Source organism: Nannospalax galili, unplaced genomic scaffold, assembly GCF_000622305.1.
Source record: "Nannospalax galili isolate Female #2095 unplaced genomic scaffold, S.galili_v1.0 scaffold580, whole genome shotgun sequence".
NCBI classification, from domain to species: Eukaryota; Metazoa; Chordata; class Mammalia; order Rodentia; family Spalacidae; genus Nannospalax; species Nannospalax galili.
In genome coordinates this window covers 524,817-543,577 of record NW_008345762.1, presented here as the reverse complement: position 1 = coordinate 543,577, position 18,761 = coordinate 524,817, and the positions used below count along the sequence as shown (strand labels likewise).

Below are 18,761 nucleotides of genomic sequence, written 5' to 3'. Positions count from 1 at the left end.
TCAATAATTTTTCCCTTTCTCTTCTTTGTTTCGCATCTATTGTGTGTTGGGTATTTTTATCTCATATACCTGTGTTTAATAAATATATAATATTTTTCACAAAAATGAATAGACATCCAACCATGCATGGATCAGTGATTTTTTCTTTTTTTTTTTTTTTTTTTTTTTACAAAGAGCTAGTTTTAGCTTTAGGCGTCTTTGGGATTAGAGGAAGGAACACTGAAGTCTGGACAGCACACCGTGTGCTCCAGGGGTGCTTAGGATGAAGCCCCGGGACCTCACGAGGATGAACTGGTCCTGGCCTGAGCTTCAAGGCACCAGAGATTTCCAGTGCCTGGCTCTGGGGCCAAAATGGACCGATTTACTCTGCAGCTGGCTGATCGATCCCAATTACAGCTTTAGTTCAGGGCGGGGAACAAGTGCCTGAAAGACTCAGAAACACACCCCCGCGGCGCCAGCTGACTCCGGGTTTACTGTTGCGTGGGGCCCGAGAATCCCACTGCTCTCAGGCAAAGGTTTTTCTGGGAACTGAAATCCCTAATAGACCTGTTCTTCTGTGCATAAGAGGTCAATTTCCCTTGCCTCTTAGTCAAATTTGCCTTGCCCTGATTACAGGGAGACGTTGAGTCTGAGCGGTTTCTGCTAGTGGAAGGAAAAGGGATCGTATTAGGCCAGGCGTGGTGGCGCACGCCTTTAATCCCAGCACTCGGGAGGCAGAGGCAGGCGGATCTCTGTGAGTTCAAGGCTAGCCTGGTTCTACATAGTAAGTTCCAGGACAGCTGGGGCTACAGGGAGACCCTGTCTCAAAAAGACCAAAAAAAAAAAAAAAAAAAAAAATTAGTCCATTCAGTGACTGCTACAAAACTAAAAAACGTTAGTGCTTGCACACAACAAATTAATACACCCCCAGCTCCCTGCTCTTGCTGTCTGTGTAGACACACACAAAAAAAACCTCAAGCGCAAGTCACCTGAGGTGAAGTGACCTTCGAGGTGAAGTGATTTTCCATGGAAGGACCAGGTGCATCTCCTGCTTAGTGAGGTTGAGGTTGAGTCTCCCTTGACTCAATCTGGCCACAGAATGAAGCCAATGAGCTGTAAAATAAAAAAAGATATATTGAAAAAATAAAAAAATAAAAATAATTAAAAAATAAAAAATAAAAGATATATTGAAACAGGTCAAGAAATATGTGCCCTTCACACAGAGAATATACATCTGATCTACAATTGAACCTCTACACCTAAGGCTTATGGAACATAGTGGAACGGGGGTAGGGAGAAAACTGGTGCATCCCTCAACTCTCACCAGTGAAGCTTCCTTATACAGAGAGTGCAACGCACACAGAAGACAACTGGCCAAGTTTTTAAGGATAAGAGACTGCGGAGTATGTATCCCTATATAGGACTCCTATATTAAGTCTCACCATACAGAAGAGGAGGGGAAAGGTTGTAAGAGCCAGGGTTGGTTTCTGACTATAGGGAAGCAGAGGTTTTCAGGCCACGGGAAGCTTGCACATGTGAACTTGTGGCAATGGTGACAGCGAGCACAGGACCCACGTCAACTCAATTCGACAAGGGCCGCTGGCTGGCCCTAGCCAGGGAACTATCAGAGACTAATTAGTACTAGGTGAGAGAGTAGACCTTATTTACCATCTCTAGATAGGCTGAGTAGACTCCAGTGGATGAATTTGCAGGGAAAGACATCTAGGTACAAATGCTTGACTGGGTAGGGCTTCACCTGTATGGTGGAATAAATGAGGTCTGATGGGGGAGGTCAGGGGGGTAATGAGTGGGGGATGGGGTCTAAATTTGATTAAGAATTGTTGTATGGCACCAGTCAAGGGACTTTTTTTTTTCTCTCTACAGTTAAGAGTTATGCAATTTGGGAGTCTTTTAGATAGACCCACTGAAGGGGTACCCCAATTGCCTCACCCTGTGTCCCTGTTCAGCATGGAAGAAGCCAGAGTAGTCTGTGTTCCAGGACAGCTGGGGCTACAGAGAGACCCGGTCTCGAAAAGACGAAAAAAAAAAAAAAGGAGGTAGGAATTGGCTAGGCAGTTAGGGTAAAAAGACCCCAAAGAAAAGTAGCCAGTTCCTTGACTAAAAATCAAAATGTCCTTGGGCCTCTTAGCAATAAACTCTATTCCAAAGGCTAAAAATGTCAAAAGTATTTGGGAGCTCTTGTCTAATCCCTAAAAGATTTTAGGCTTACCTCTTCAGAAGGGGGAATGTTAGCATAGCTAAAAGACCCATAAAAAAAAAAAAAAGCAAAAAAAAAAAAAAAAAAAAAAAAAAAAAAAAAAAAAAAAAAAGCCAGGCTGGTAGTGCACGCCTTTAATCCCAACACTTGGGAGGCAGAGGCAGGTGGATCTCTGTGAGTTCCAGGACAGCTGGGGCTACAGGGAGACCCTGTCTCAAAAAGACCACCCCCCCAAAAAAGGCAAACCAAAGGCAGGATGTGGTGACACACACCTTTAATCCTAGCACTTGGGAGGCAGAAGCAGGTGTATCTCTGGTCTACATAGTGAGTTCCAGGCCAGCTTGGGGCTACAGGGAGACCCTGTCTCAGAAGACCAAAAAAAAAAAAAAAAAAAAAAAAAAGCAAATGAACAAAAAACAATAAAAACTAAACAAAAGCAAAAATCCCTAAAAATATGAAAGAAAATTGTACAGAAAAGGGGTAATAGGGTTGAGAGAAGATTAGAAAAGGTGGGGATTACAATAATCAGAATACATTTAATTAATCAATTTACTTATTTATTGAGACAGGGTCTCATGGTGCAGCCCTGGCTGACCTGAAACTCAGTATGAAGACCAGGCTGACCTCGAACTCATACAGTTCCACCTGCCTCTGCCTCCAGGGTGCTGGGATTAAAGGTGTGCCCACCATGCCCAGCCTATAATGTACTTTATTCATGTATGAAATTGTGAAAGAGCAAGCTCAATCAAAGTTATAAAAAGCACCATCTTCTTCATGGAAAGTGAATTATGGGCCCAGAAGGCATTCCAAGGAGAGAAACAGGCCAGCAGCCTTGGCAAATACCCTCATGGTTCGTTTTTCCTGAGGGGACAACTTTGGGAAAGTGTGAGCAAATCCAACTTGGGCAACTTGAAGCCAGGAAGCTCTTTGCTCCAGTCTCTTTTAGACCAGCCTGGTGGAAAGCTCAGGCTATTTCTAGTCTTTCCTCCATCCCCTCTTTTATCTCTGCCACAGACTGAAAACTGGTCTGTTTCCACCATGACCTTTCAGACCTTGAAGCAGCCAGACTGATCTGAAGGACTGAGCGCAAATTAGCTGCGCTTTAAGAATTATTCTAGAATCAAATCAACCTTCCGGTAGATGTGGGGATTGGATTCAACCTGTGTAGACTAAGCACAGGACACAGCAAGGTGCTTTGCGGCGGTTTTATCCTCCTTGGGGTCCTGGACGGGGGTAGAGAAAGCATTAGGAAGACATTGAGAGGTAACCTGGGACAAGACAGAACACTTGCGTGTCCTCACACGACAGGAATTAATTTTTACACTGTTCTCAAAACCACAGAACTAAAAATAATACACTCTAGAGAGTGAAATTAGAAATTCAAAGTTGGTGGAAGGTCAAATCAAGTTTTTCTTATCCCTTTAAATTTCCCTTGGGCAAGAGACAAAGTTCCTCTGTCACCGCTAAAATAGCTCAGTTGGGAGAGCATTACACTGAAGGTCTAAAAGTCCCTGGTTCAATCCCAGGTTTTGGTAGGGTTTTTATTGGTATTTCCGTCTCTGGAGCTGTTGCGCGCACACGCACACACGGCCATTCTCTTTGTCCCTTAAGGGGGAAAAAAGCAACAATAAGACAATAGGTTTAGTATTATGGACATAACAAAGCGTCTCTTTACGATGTGAAAATACAAAACCAGCAAGCAAGAAAAAGAAGGAAAAAAAGCCCTTTTTAAAAGTCATTGAATGATAAGGTCCCAGACCCATAACCCCCTTCTGCACACTGTTGGGTGTCAGGCAGTAATAAGTGGCTCAAGATCTTTTATGGTGGAGCTGATGTGTCTGTTACCCCGGGGCGGTTTTGGGGTTTTCCCCCCGGTAGTCCTGTAGCAACAGTCCTGTAAGTTCTTCATCAGTGTCCAGAGCAGGAGACAGTTTCGAGAGCGATTGCTTACACAGCCAAGTCTCATGGGTCAGGTCTGGCTGAGAGCACTGGGAATCTGGATCTTCATCCGAAATATTATTAGATCCTCAGTTTCCACACCCCATCCCACTTTTATTTTTGATAGTTTTATCACCATCATCATCATCATCATCATCATCATTTGGTCTTTTTGAGACAAGGTCTCCCTGTAGCCCCAGCTGTCCTGAACTCACTATGTAGACCAGGCTGGCCTTGATCATGCAGAGAACTGCCTACCTCAGCCTCCCTCAGAATTCCTGTGGAAGACTACATCTGTTGCAATCACGATGGCACATCTTCAATTTTCGTGGTTATATATTTATGGTTTGATGATAATTTTAAGTAAATTATCTAAAGATGAAGCAACACGAGACAGTCAGATAGACCACGTTTATTTTCTCATTTGTAAAGTTTCAAGGTTGGAGTCTAGTTTAGTTATGGAAGAATCCGTAATAGTTTAAAGAGCTTAAAACGACTTCCGCCCGAACAGGGACTTGAACCCTGGACCCTCAGATTAAAAGTCTGATGCTCTGCCGACTGAGCTATTCGGGCTCTTAGTAAGAGAAAACATCCTTAGTTTGTCATCTATCAATAGAAGTAGGCCTAGAGACCCGGATCTTTGCAATGGAGTTAAAACTCCTAATCTTTCCTCTACCTTTGGCTTTCAAAATCTAAGGAGCAAGCTTCTGGCGAGTTCTCCCTTGCTCCCTTCACTCGTATATAAAGGCTGAAATAACTGCAGCTCCCCAGTCCGTGGCGCCCATGAGGGAGGAACGTCACAGATTCCCGGACTTTGGCGAAATTCGTAATTCCAGTCTTGGTGCTGAGGAGTCCTGAGCGTCTTGCTTGCGGAGCAGGGACGAGTAATTGAGGTTTCCAATATTTAAGGTAGCTTTCGACTTTTAGGAGCGCACTGGCGCTCCAGGAACTCTGCAAACTGGCAGGGCTGCAGAGTCGGCTGGGTCCACTGTGCGCACGAGGTCCAGAGTCCCCGGTGGCGCCCTGAGGCCACTGATGTTATTGGAGAATCATAGATGTGTTAGCCAGTCCCTGGAAAACGGAGATGTGCGACCGGACACCAGCTGGCCACGAATCATCCAGGGTTAGGAGCTGAGGCACTGACTTGTTAACGTGGAGAAATAACCGGAGCTGCATCCCATTTCGTGGGGGGCTTGAAATGCTACCCATATCCCACTGTCTTATCCTAACAGGTCAGGCCCTAAGCTGTGCAGAGATCTCTATTTGATTCTCTCTGCGGAAAGCACCGGATTCATACACCTGAAACACCTTCTTGGGTCCATCTGTCTTCCTGGATGTTTCTGGTCTGAGGACAGGAACTGTGTCTGTATGTTCCCAATCACAGGGCAGCGCCTAATTGCGATGCTGTCTTTGGACGAACGGAAGTCAGGGAAGACCTCAGTGGAGGGGACAGGCTTGGTGGTCCTCAGATCAGTGTCCAGGGGTGGGCAGGAAGTTCCACGTGCCACTTTAATTTCCAATAGCGTGCACATCACCAGCTGAAACGCTGCTGTTTCTGCAACTGGAGAAAGGGATGCATGCTCAGTTTAAAGCCTCACTGTCAATTAAGCTGCATTGGCTACCTAATTACCAGCCGTCCTTTCCACCTAAGCTCGCAAAACTCGGATAATCAGGCACTCAAAACAAAGCTGGCCTCGGAGGAAAAGAATAGGAAGGTATCTACCAGAAGTGGGGTTCGAACCCACGCGGATATAAATCCATTGGATCTTAAGTCCAACGCCTTAACCACTCGGCCATTCTGGTACCTGGAAGAGTCCCGTTTTATTTATCAGCAACCCAGATAGTACCGAGCAACTTAAAAGTTTCCAAAACGTTTAAAATAATTTCTATTCTTACGTAGAAACAAAAGAAAAAAAGGGGGAGGGGAAGGGAGGTGGGGGAAGGAAGCAGCGTTAAGTAACTTTGACTACATCTCGCTCATTTCTTCATTTCAGTGTGATAGACACGGAAAGTATTGAGAAAAGGCTCCGGACGCAACATGATTCCTAATGTTTTCAAGTAAGTGGCCATAGGAACGGGCTGAACTTAATTTTCTTCTTTCTTACAGAGAGTGGGGCCAGGCAGGACCTTTTAAAGATTGTTTTCTTATTGTATCTTGATCTCCCTTTTCCAGTCCTATTTTACTTCTTTATTAAAATAAAAGCGACTCTGGTGGGACTCGAACCCACAACCTTTGAATTTCTTCATTTTATCTAGAAGTCCAATGCGCTATCCATTGCGCCACAGAGCCAGGTACTGTTGTTTGTCCCCGCTGCCTACATCAGAGCAGAAGCGATGCACGCAGAGTCCAGCCGAGTAGAGCCGAGCACAGCCGAGTCCTCCAAGAACAATGGCGGCGAGTAGCGGCCGGGAGATGAGAAATCCGCCTGGTCCTGTTTCTTTATTCGCGCCAGCCAGAGATCCTCATCCACCAGCACAGAGTCTTTATGTACAGTTAAAGGATTTAGCACAAAACTTTACCACGCGGTTCCATAGTGTAGTGGTTATCACGTCTGCTTTACACGCAGAAGGTCCTGGGTTCGAGCCCCAGTGGAACCACGCATTGGTTCTCATTTTTCCTTCTCTTGGATGTGAAGTAATGATTCATTTTTGCCACGCTGGGCTGTTGGGGCAGGTTCACGGAAAGGAGGGATAGGTTCACAGTCTTGTGGGGTATCAGAGGCCTCTCCTCTTCCATTTCATTTTGACGCTTTTCCTTTAAGAGCAGTTTTAGAACAGCCGATCTTAGTCCGCTTTGAGGCTATATTATCATGAATTACCCATTCTCAGAAACACTTCCTTACACGTGGTTCCATAGTGTAGCGGTTATCACGTCTGCTTTACACGCAGAAGGTCCTGGGTTCGAGCCCCAGTGGAACCATTGTTTCTTTACCATTTTAAGATTAACGTTACTGTTTTACAAATCTTATTTTGCTCCGGGAACTTGGGGGCCGGGTGCAGGGAATTTGGGGGTGGGGTGGAGTCTTTTGCGCTCTGTGGCGAAAGCTGGTGGGTTCGGGTAGGCTCTCTGAGCCCGTGCCGGGTGCGGCCGCCCCCTCGTGGCTTCTTCCCGGAACTGCAGGTGGGTCATCCGCACACTGCTGCGCTTGCGCAGCTTCTAGAGCCGGGCTGTGGTTCTCTGGTCCTGGGGCTTAGGCCAGGGAGAAGGCGGCCTTTAAAAGTGGTTATTGCGGGGTTTGGTTTACACGCCTTTAATCCCTGCCTGGGGAATGTGGGGGGAAGAAAAACAAGCAAACAAACAACAGTAGCTAAAAGAAAGGGGGTGGGGGGAAAGAAAAAGGAAAAAACACCGGGCGTGGTTGTGCACGCCTTTAATTCCAGCACTGGGGAGGCAGAGGCCAGGCAGATCTCTGAGAGTTCAAGCCTGGTCTACATAGTGAGTTCCAGAACAGCTGGGACTACAGGGAGACCCTGTCTCAAAAAAAAAAAAAAAAAAAGGACAAAACTTCGCTACTGTTATAGAGTTGAGAAACTCCCAAGTCCTCCCTCAACTTTTCTCATTAACTTCAAGCCTGCTGGCCTCATCCTTTACTTACTACTATTAAATGTACCTTTTGGGAAATTAATGTCAGGCACAAGAGAAGGGCTTCAAAAATCCACGTTTCATACCGCGATAACTCCCTCCCATTCTTTATACTTTTAGAAACACCAGAGGGTGATAGAGACTTTTCTATTTTTTCCATAGTTTGGTTCACTATAATCTCCTTTTCATGAATGGCATGTTTTGGGGCTGTGTGGTGCAGAGTCAAGTCTAAGCTTCAACGTGAAAACTAATGCAAAGCTGTGAATAAAATTTGTGGTCCTCCCTCTCTCTGAATTTTTAAAATTTATTCTTTGACAATCCCATACATGTATACAATGTATCTCAAGTATATCCAACCCCACTTTCAACTTCCTTCACCAGGCATTACATCCGGTTTCCATTTGATCTTTTTATATATAACCTACTGAGTTCAGTTCCTGATGGTTGCATGTGCATGGATGTGAGGTCTTCCACAGCCAGCATGGGCAACCTACCAGAGGACACATCTCAGAATTAAAATGATGGCTCTTCCCTAACAGCCATCAACTACCAACAGCTCCTCTGTTAGGGGTGGGCCCTGTGTGCCCCTCCCTCATCCTTGCTGAAATGTCCCTGACTTGATCTTGTTCAGGTAACCACGGCATGTGTGAGTTCATGAGTGCAGTGGCCCTTTTGTGTCCAGAAGATGGCATTTCATAGCTCTCTGTTCCCACTACCACCCTTCAGATTTTGCATTCTTTCTGCCTCCTCTTCTAAGATGTTCTGTGTGTGTGTGCGTGTGTGTGTGTGTGTGTGTGTGTGTGTGTGTGTGTGTGTGTGTGTGTGATGATATGGATGTCCCTGTTTGGGCTAGGCATTCACAGTCACTTATTCTCAATACTGGGCTGGCCAACTTCTCTTGGCTGTCTAACCAGTCTATGGCCTATGTCTTTGGGGTAACTGTTCTGTGCCAGTTTCTCTCTCTGCAATAGTAATGATATCTTGCATGATTGTCAGGAGGCTTTGGTGAATTGGTGTATGTCTATATTTCTAACAGTCTCTACATAGTCAACACTGAGTTGACATATTGTCAGGTGTGTCTGGCATGGTTTGAGCACACCACTGGGGCTTTTCCTTATAGACACTTAGGAAATGCTGACTGCCAAGCATCTCTAATCCTGGTTTGCTGGGCTGCTCTCCTTGTCTTTTCTTTCCTCTCTGTGTCCTAACATTGTCTTCTTTTCAAAAAAAATATTTTATTTATTATTTTTATTTTATGTGTATGAGTGTATTACCTATGTGTAGGCAAGTGCGCCCATGTCATGCAATGCCCGAGGAGGACAGAAGAGGCTGTCATCCCCTCGACTGGATTTATGAACAGTTGTTAGGTGCCATGTGGGCGCTGGGATTCAAACCCGAGTCTTCTGCAAGAACAACCAGTGTTCTTAACAGCTGAGCCATCTCTCTAGTTCCTCCCTCCCTCCCTCCCTCCCTTTTTCTTTTCCATCTTTTTGAGACAAAGTCTCTCTGTAGCCCCAGCTCGCCTGGAACTCACTATGTAGACTAGGCTGGCCCTGAACTCACAGAGATCCTCCTGCCTCTGTCTCAAGTGCTGGGATTAAAGGCATATGCCACCATGCCTGCCACGTTGTCTTCTTTTTATGTGTATCTCTGTGTGCCCAAATTCCCTTTTTTTGTAAGGACACTAATTACAATGGATGAGAGTCCACCCTAATGACCACATTTTAACTTGGTCACTTCTATAAAGACTCTGTTTTTAAATAAGCTCACATTCTGGGGGACTAGGATTTCAACATACAATTTCTGGTTAACACAATTCAACTCATAGTATTCAGCTGTCCAAAACAAAGAGAAACGAAGCATGTCATTTTGCCTCTTGAAAATTCTATCACCATCCCCCAGGCTGGATTTCAAGACATTGGTGTTTCCCGTTCATTCCCCTCTCCCACCACTCAGACCATCACCATCACCGGGGAGAGCCTTAAGCCGGTTTCTAACTAGCAGATTCTTTGGCTGCCCTCACATCCCCACTCTTCTGCTTCCTCCTGTGGGCTCCTGTTATCTCTCACCTGGACTGTCTCAGTGTCCCTATGTCTGGTCTTGCTTTATTCTAATCAGTGCTTGACCACCAACCAGAGCACGTCTCTGAAATACAAACATCGCTTCTCCCACCATTTCCAGACCCCTGAAAGCACTCGAAGATCTCCCCAACCATATTTCTTCCTTCCCTTCCTCTCTTCCCTGACTATGGTTTGAATGTGTGGCCTTAAAGTCCATGTGTTGGAAAATGGTTCCCAATGTGACAGTGCCAGGAAGTGGACCTAATGGAAGGTGTTTAGGTCATGAGTGAACTACTTTATGAATAGATTAATGCTGGTTATAAAGGGGCTTGTGTCTGCAAGTTCAGTCTGTTGCCCTGTCTGACCATGTAATGCCTTCAGCTGTGTCACCACCAGATGGAGCCCCCGAATCTTGGACTTCCCAGATTCCACAGTCATGACTCAGTGCATTTTTGTTCATTATAAATTACCTAAGGCTAAGGTATTCTGTTTCAATAGCATAAAATGGATTGTGGTGGTTAATCTTGAGTGTCAATTTGTTGGAATTTAGAATCACCATGGAAACAAACATATGAGGGCATTTCTAGATTAGGTGAATTGATGTGGGAAGATACACCCTAAAGGTTGGTAGCATCTGTCCTTGGGCTTTGGTCCTGAACTGAATGAAAAGGATTGTTGAGCAGCACTGTAAATTGCTCTCTGCTTTTTATTCTTATTTTTTTGTCTTTTTGAAGCAGGGTCTCCCTGTAGCCCTAGCTGTCCTGGAACTCACTATGTAGACCAGGCTGGCCTTGAACTCACAGAGATCTGCCTGCCTGTGCCTCTTGAGTGCTGGGATTAAAGGCCTGCGCTATAACACCCGGCTCTCTCTGTTTTTTGACTGCAGATGTACTGTGATCAGCTGCCTCACATGCCTGTCGACTTGCTCTCCCTCTCCCTCCCTTCTTTCTTCCTTCCTAAGTTGCTTTTGCCAGGTATTTTGTCCCAGCAAGACAAGTAATGAAAACATGGCCCAAGGTGCTGCAACTTTCCCAACTCACTGTCACTTTTAAAGCCTGTCTCCTGTTTATGACAGACTGGATTCAACTTCCCTGTAATGCTTTCTTGACTTCTGTCCCTTCATCACTACCCTGGGTCACTTATTCCATCTCTCCTTCAGCTATGTGTTGTCAAGGTCCATGAACCAAGGCTAAGGCCTAGTGGAGAAGGGGCTCGGAGAAGCCTGACTAAAGTTTAGTTTAGTCAGCCTACACCAGTTCCCCACTGAGGGCCCCAGTCTGGAACAGGTCCACAATCATACATATTGAACTGAATATGCTTCTGAAGGAAAATGCTTTTTAACCAGTGTTGTTTTTAAGTCTAATAGTCTCATGGAACTAATTTAATTCACGCTCCTTTGTAAATGAATTTTATTCATCAAAAAAGAGAAAAGGCCTTTTTGGAGCTTGTCTTTGAAGATTTTCAAACAGAGACTTTATGGGAGAATTTCACTAATAGAGACCTCTATGTTTAAACTTCAAAAAGACAGGACTTACAGAGCAAATCTTTCTTTCTTTACTTTTCTCCTTCTTTCTTTCTTTCTTTCTTTCTTTCTTTCTTTCTTTCTTTCTCCTCCCTCCCTCCCTCCCTCCCTTCCTTCCTTCCTTCCTTCCTTCTTCAGACAGTGTCTCACCATGTAGCCCTGGCTGGTTTGTAACTCACTATTTAGACCTGGCTGGCTGAGAACTCATAGAGATCCACCTGCTTCTGCCTTCTACCTGCTGGAATTAAAGACAAGTACCACCACATCTAGTAGGCAGAAGTTCTTTAACTGGACATAGAACTATGACTTATAAACTAAAAAACTTGAGTTTGTTAAAGGAAAACAAAATAAAACAAAATTCTGCCCCTCTGAGGACACTGTGAAGGAGAAGAATGATGCAGCTTACAGGCCCAGGCACACCCAGGGTCTCCAGAAATGAAAACGAACAGACCCTTTCACCCTCTGGGCCCTTCATAGCATGGATGGCCTCCTTCCTGTCCTCGGCCTGTAAACAAACAGCTAATTTCTAGCAAAAATCCTGTGAATTTGGTTCAGGTACAGTGGCCCACGTTGATTTCTGAGTATCCAGGCCTGCCTTCAGCAAGAATCCTGTTAAGTCAGTATATCAGTTACTGTCTTGTTCCTGAAACAAAATAAGCAGTTTATGGAAGACAGGCTCAAACGGTGAGGATCCAGTCCATCATGGTTAGAAAGTCAGGGCTGTAGGAATATGAGGCAGCTGGTCATATTGCTTCCATAGTCAAGAACAGAGTGGTGAATATTGGTGCTCAGCTGTCTTTGTCGCTTTTAAGTCAGGGACATCAGCTCATGGAACAGTGATGCCCACAGCTGGGATGGATTGTCCCACCTTTATTAACTGGATCTAGAAACGCAGAGTTTATCTCCTAGGGGATTCCAGATCCTGTCAAGTAGACAGTGTAAACCATCTCGGTCAGTTCAGTAAGAATGCCTCACCCTTAACATCTCCTTCAGGTAACTTTCTCCCCATCAACACTCTCCTTCAGTTCTGCACCTTGCCTGCAATTCCTTACTGTCTTTGTTCTGTTCAGAGTTGAGTCCAGTCTGTCTCCACGGCTGTGGAATTTTGACACCTGCCTACTAGTCTTGAACAAAGTTTTCCCAGTACATTTTGTCTGTGTGTGAAGAGGGTGGTGGGGGAGAAAGGACTCACTGCCAACGTGGCATGTGGGAAGACTTTTAGGTTATGGAAACAGTCTATATTTTGAGTATATATTTGTCAAATTTCATGTAACTATACATATTAAAGAGTAAATTTTACTGTATATAAATTGTACCTCAGTAAAAAAGAAAGCTGAAGTCAAAGGCATCATTCACTTTTGCTAAAGAAATGAAGATTTGGGGTGGAGAGATAGCTCAGTGGCTAAGAGCACTGACCACTCTTAGAGAGGACCTGGGTTCGATTCCCAGCACCTATATGGTGGCTAATAACGGTCCGTAACTCTGTTTCCAGGGGAACTTGATGCCTTCTTCTGACCTCCCTGGGCATTGCATGACACAGGTGCACTTACACACATGCAGGCAATACACTCATACACATAAAATAAATAACATATAAAAAAATGAAGATTTGTTTGAAACCATAACCTTGAGAGTCACTTATTTTTGCATTCTTTAGGATATGCATCTTGCCAAAAGAGAAGTGATGCCTGTTAGAATTCAGGATGAGAAGGCAAAGTGATAAAGAAGTAGAAAAGAATCTGACCTTCAACAGATGCAGATAGCTTTATTAGCTACAAGGGGTACACAACCTTCCAGTGGGAATGGAGGTTGGGTCTGGGGGAAGGGGGGTCTAGGATTTATAGGTGGGTCCAGAAAATCCCAGAAAGGGGGCTGTGCCTTCCTGGAATCCCAAAAGGTAGGGCATGACTTCTTGGGTGATGTCCTGCTCCTCCCCTGGGATCGGAGAAGGAGAGATGGGGAGTTCTGATAGGGCTTTGATAAAGAACCAGATGTCTTTTGCTAGGGGCCATGTGTTCCTGTTCTGAATAGATGTATCTTCCTCCTGGAGTGGGGGAGGCAGGGTGGGTGGATGACCAGTTCCTTCAGCTTTTGTCAGGCTGATTTCCCTTCAATACCTCATGAAATAACTCAGAGCAGGATGATGGGCAGGACAAGTTATCAAATTGTGCCAGGGTGTAAAGTTGCAGATGACTTCCTTCACCATGTGCAGTTTCTCTTTTCTTCTCCCCTTCTTTCCACTCATTTTTCCTCTCCCCACTTCCCCCTCCCTCAACATTCTGTCATGGATAGGGGAGGGGCCTGCCCCCTGCCCCCCCAGGAGCAGTTGGCAGTTAATGGCAAACAACATTTGTTTTCTTCAATGGTGTAGCCACTGATTATTTGCACATATGCTTAGTAAATACCCACCTCCAGTTCATGAAAGTAACCCTAGTTAAACTCAGTGGGTCTTGGGACGGGTTGGGGGTCAGGGGAGCAACAGCTAGAGTAAGAGAAAGATATTCAAAGTAGGAAAGATCTTGTTGGGAAGAAAGGGTTCAGTGGGAGTGGAGAGAGAGTAAGAGACGACAGTGGGGGTCTGTATGACAAGATGCATTACATTCATGCATGACATCAAACAATAATACTTTTAAAAAAGCTCAGGTTCTTAAATATCTATCAGAGACTTGGAAAAGAAATGTCTCCCCTAGCTGTAAGGAGAAGATATTTATTCAGCAGAAGCTACTCCTAGTGCCACCATTGTGTAGGCATTCACCTTCTCAAGGTGGGAGATGTTGAACCATTTAGCAAATATTTAAAGGATCCTATATTACACCATGTAAGTTAGATGTGCTCTGAGGCAGCATGACCTTGCTTCCTTGAAGAAGGAGTGGGTTTTTTTTTTTTGTTTGTTTTTTGGTCTTTTTGAGAGAGGGTAGCCCTGTCTCCCTGTAGCCCCAGCTGGCCTGGAACTCACTATGTTGATCTGTCTGGCCTTCGACCCACAGGGATCTGCCTGCATCTGCCTCCTGAGAGCTGGCACTCGTACGCCACCACTTCCAGCTCAGGATGGGCTTTGTTTTAGAGCAAGTTTCTCTTACTGGTTTCCTCCTACATTACACCATTCAAGTGGTTCTTTTGACTTTTTTTTTCTTTTTGGTCTTTTTGAAGCAGGGTCTCCCTGTAAGCCCCAGCTGTCCTGGAACTTACTATGTAGACCAGGCTGGCCTTGAACTCACAGAGATGTGCCTGCCTCTGCCTCCCCAGTGCTGGGACTATAGGCATGCACCACCACACCCGGTTAGTTTTGACTTTTTTATTTATTCTTATTTATGAGTGTTTGCCTGCATGTATGTAGGGGCACCACATGTGTGCAATGCCCACAGAGACCAGAAGAGGGCATTGGATCCCCTGGAACTGGAGTTACAAATGGTTGTTAGCTGCCACATAGGTGCTGGGAACTGAATCCAGGGCCTCTGCAAGAGCAGTTAATGCTCTTAACCATTGAGCCATCTCTCTAGTCCCTCAAGTGGCTCTTTATTCCCTTAAGTTACTCAACCACATATGCATCAGTGATTGCATGGAAAATGAGACTGGGTTGCTATGAGTCAATGTACAAAGATTTTAATTTTAAAAGCCAATTTCAGCTATATGTTTGACAAATAAGTAGGTTACAGGAGACCACCTAGAGTAAAATCTCACTTTCTATTTGCTCATGTTAAATAGAAGGGGCTAAAGAGCGTGATACAAAGACAGTGATGAGGACAATGGATTGGGCTGGTTTGTGGGCTTCAACTAGTCTGTCCCTTGATGACAGAAAGTGGGATTTTCTTTTTTTAAAAATATTTTACTTATTATTTTTATTTTATGTGTTTGAGTCTTTTGCCTGCACCTGTGTCATACAGTGCTTGTGGAGGTCAGAAGAGGATGTCGGATCCCTTGGAACTGGAGTTAGTGACAGTTGGTAGCCACTATGAGAGTGCTGGGAATCGAACCCAGGTCCTCTGGAAGAGCAGCCAGTGCTCTTATCCACTGAGCCATCTCCCCAGCCCTTAAGTGGGATTTTCTTAAGCCTCTGCTTCTTATTGGTCCATAAGCACACCAGGCATGCTCAGGAGATGCAAGCAGGCTGAGTCCCTTTCTTCCTAGAAGAAGTGAATGTCTGTAAAATGATGTTGAAATCTTACAAGAACCAGAAACCTTATACTGCATACTCTGGTCAGATGAGAGCAACCGAATGCCTGTCATGACACTACAACAGAGAAGAAATTTCTTTAAAAAGATTAATTTTTTTCCCCATGTCCAATAGCATACACTTTTATTCCCAGCATTTGGGAGGCAGAGGCTGTTGGATTGCTATGAATTTAAGGCCAGCCTTGGTCTACAGAGTGAGACCTTGTCTCAAAAACATACATTTATTTTTATTTGTGTGTGTTGTGTGTAGGTATGTACATATGAGAGCAGGTGCTTGTGGAGGTCAGAAGAGGGTGTCAAATCCCCTGGGGCTGGAGTTACAGGTGGTTGTGAGCTGCCTGACTTGGGTGCTGGGAATTGAACCTGAGTAACATGTGGTACTGCCCTAACTCAGCAATCAAGAGAGGGACTGGGAATACAAGCCTGTGGTAGAGTACTTGCCTAGCATATGTAGGTCATAGGTTCAATTCCCAGCACTATGCATAAAACAATAAACAAACCACCACCACCAACAAAATCAACCCTAACCACAACTCCCCCACAAAACTAAGACCTAACTGTCTCTTGGGCTCCATTTTCTCACCTGCAAAGTAATCCACATGGCAGCTAACAACTGTCCGTAACTCCAGTTCCAGGGGAATCCAACACCCTCTTCTGATCTCTGGTCATTGCATGGCATGGGTGCACTTATACACATGTAGGCAATACACTCATACACATAAAAAATAACTTAAAAAATTAAAGAAATTATACACTATGTGTGTGTAAATGTTGTTCAAAGCCAGCAGAGGACAAAAGAGGGTGTTAGATTCCCTGGAACTGGAGTTATGGATAGTTGTTAGTAGCCATGCAGGTGCTAGGAATCAAATTTGGGTCCTTTGCAAGAGCAGCCAGTGCTCTTAACCACTAAGCCATCTGTCTTAGTTTGTTTCCTTATGGCTGTAACAAAGTACTCTGACCACTACCAACTTGGGGAGGAAAGGGTTTATTTAGCTTACATATCCTGGGTCACAGTTCATCCGGGAGCCCAAGGTAGGAACTCAGGGCAGGAACCTGGAGGCAGGAGCTGGAGCACAGGCCATGGAGGAACGCTGCTTACTGGCTTGTTCCCCTGGCCCCTGCTCAGCCTGCTTTCTTATGCACAGGCCCACCTTCCCAGGGGTGGCACCACCCACAGTGGGCTGCGCCCTCCCACATCACTCATCAAGAAGATGCCCCTCAGACATGGCCACAGGCCAGTCCAATAGAGGAAATTCCCCAATTGAGGCTCCCTCAACCCAGGTATGTCAAGTTGACACTAAAGCTATCCAGCACACCATCTCTCCAGCTCCAAGAGCTAACTATATTTTAAAAGAGTTATGTTATTTTTAATTATGTTTCTGTTTGGGGATATGTGCATGTGAATGTGGGTGTTTTCAGAGGCCAGAAAAGAGTATTGCATCCCCTAGAGCTGGAATTACAGGTGTTGCTAAACCACCCTATGTGGTTGCTGGGAACTGAACTCAGATCCTGTGGATGAGCAGCCAATGCTCTTAACCACTGAACCATCTCTCCAGCTCAAGAGATAATTTATATGTCTAGGAAACCATAGAGAAACAATTGTCTTTAGATTTTTAAAAAAAATTTACTTATTTTTATTTTATGCGTATGAGTGTTTTACCTACATGTGTGTAAGTGCACTCATGTGTGCAATGCCTGGGGAAGCCAGAAGAGTATTGGATCCCCTGGAACTGGAGTTCTGGATAGCTGTCGGCCACCATGTGGGTGCTGGGAACAAAACCCAGGTCTTGTGCCAGAGAAGCCACTGCTTTCAACTGCTGAGCCACTTCTCTAGCCTTATACTTGTCCCTAGCTTTTGAGGACTCCACTGGACAACAGAGATAAGCATTGGTCTCAAGATGGCCAATTGATTGGGGTCTTCTGTTTTTAAGTTCTGATTTTTCTAATCTGGCACCTATAGCATCTATTCCTTTTCAGGAGGTACAAGCCTTTTCTGGAGTCTCCTCATGGCTGACTTCATTTCTTGGTTCCTCAGGGTGTAGATCATTGGGTTCAGGACAGGGATGATGACTGTGAAGGTGACAGAGACAGCTTTGTCCATGGGGAGGGCTGTGAAAGGCCGGGCGTAGACATAGATGCAGGGCACAAAATGCAGGGTAACCACAGTGATGTGGGAGGTGCAGGTGGAGACGGCTTTTTTCCCACCTTCTCCTGTGTGTGACCTTAGCATCATCAAGATGATGGTGTAGGACACCAGCAGGAAGACAAACCACAGGGTCGATATCAAGCCATTGTTAGAAATCATTAGGACCTCAAGAGCAAAGGTGTCAGTACAGGCGAGTTTGAGGACCTGGGGGACATCACAGTAGAAGCCATCAACAACATTGGGTCCACAGAAGGGCAGTGGGAGCAAGAGGGAAATCTGCACAATGGAGTGGACAAAGCCTCCCACCCAGCAGGCCGTGATGAGTGCTGTGCACCGCCCACTGCTCATGATGGTCACATAGTGCAGGGGCTTGGAGATGGCCATGTAGCGATCAAATGCCATCACAGAGAGGGAAAAAATGTCCGCCCCTCCAAGCAAGTGGAAGAAAAACATCTGAATGACGCAGCCATTGAAGGAGATGGTCTTTCTCCTTGAAAGAAGGTCCACCAGGACCTTTGGAGCAGTGATGGAGGAGAAGCAGATGTCCAAGATAGAGAGGTTGCGGAGCAGGAAGTACATGGGGGTGTGAAGGCGGGACTCCCAGGTCACCGTGACCATGATGAGGACATTGCCCAGCACAGTTGCTGTGTACACCAAGAATAAGAAAAGAAATAAGACCAAGCTCAAGTCTTGGGACTGGGTCAGTCCTTGAAAAACAAATTCATTTATCCTGCTATAATTGTCCTGCTCCATTAGATCATGTTTCTTTGACTTCTTCCATTACCTGGGAGAAAACAGTTTTGTTATAGAAAGTATATCATCAAAAACAAAAAGAGTGTGAGTTGTGTGCTTTGAATGTTATTTTTATTTCATTACTAAAAAAATTATGTGTGGGCCGGGTGCGTACACCATGATGTGTGGTGGTCAGAAGACAATTTCTGGGAGTGGGGTCTCTTCTTCCACCGTAAGGGTCCAGGGCATTGACCTCAGACTGTCAGACTTGGAGGCAAGCGCCCTTGCCTGCTGGGTCCTCTCAACTGGCCCATTGGGAACCTGTTTTTTTTTTTTTTTTTTTTTAAATTTTTTTTTTTTTTTTTTGAGACAGGGTCTCCCTGTAGCCCCAGCTGTCCTGGAACTCACTA

General features: G+C 45.1%; 1 protein-coding gene and 5 non-coding genes across 6 annotated transcripts; 2 read left to right on the top strand and 4 right to left on the bottom strand.

Annotated features, from left to right (window-relative positions):
- Positions 1-4,635: 4,635 nt before the first annotated feature.
- On the bottom strand, positions 4,636-4,708 carry Trnak-uuu. The gene has a single exon. It is a non-coding gene; the product is annotated as a tRNA-Lys (tRNA).
- Positions 4,709-5,855: 1,147 nt separating this feature from the next.
- Trnal-uaa lies at positions 5,856-5,938 on the bottom strand. The gene has a single exon. It is a non-coding gene; the product is annotated as a tRNA-Leu (tRNA).
- Positions 5,939-6,338: 400 nt separating this feature from the next.
- On the bottom strand, positions 6,339-6,425 carry Trnar-ucu. Its single transcript is given in 2 exon segments — positions 6,339-6,374; positions 6,389-6,425. It is a non-coding gene; the product is annotated as a tRNA-Arg (tRNA).
- A 235-nt stretch (positions 6,426-6,660) lies between these two features.
- On the top strand, positions 6,661-6,733 carry Trnav-uac. The gene has a single exon. It is a non-coding gene; the product is annotated as a tRNA-Val (tRNA).
- A 249-nt stretch (positions 6,734-6,982) lies between these two features.
- On the top strand, positions 6,983-7,055 carry Trnav-uac. The gene has a single exon. It is a non-coding gene; the product is annotated as a tRNA-Val (tRNA).
- A 10,381-nt stretch (positions 7,056-17,436) lies between these two features.
- On the bottom strand, positions 17,437-18,372 carry LOC103741252 (olfactory receptor 4D11). Its single transcript, XM_008842006.1, has one exon. It carries the CDS (start codon positions 18,370-18,372, stop codon positions 17,437-17,439), a length of 936 nt encoding a protein of 311 aa, XP_008840228.1.
- Positions 18,373-18,761: the final 389 nt, after the last annotated feature.

Coding starts and splice junctions, on each gene's coding strand:
- LOC103741252 (XM_008842006.1), bottom strand. CDS start 18,372: ATGGAGCAGGACAATTATAGCAGGATAAATGAATTTGTTTTTCAAGGA.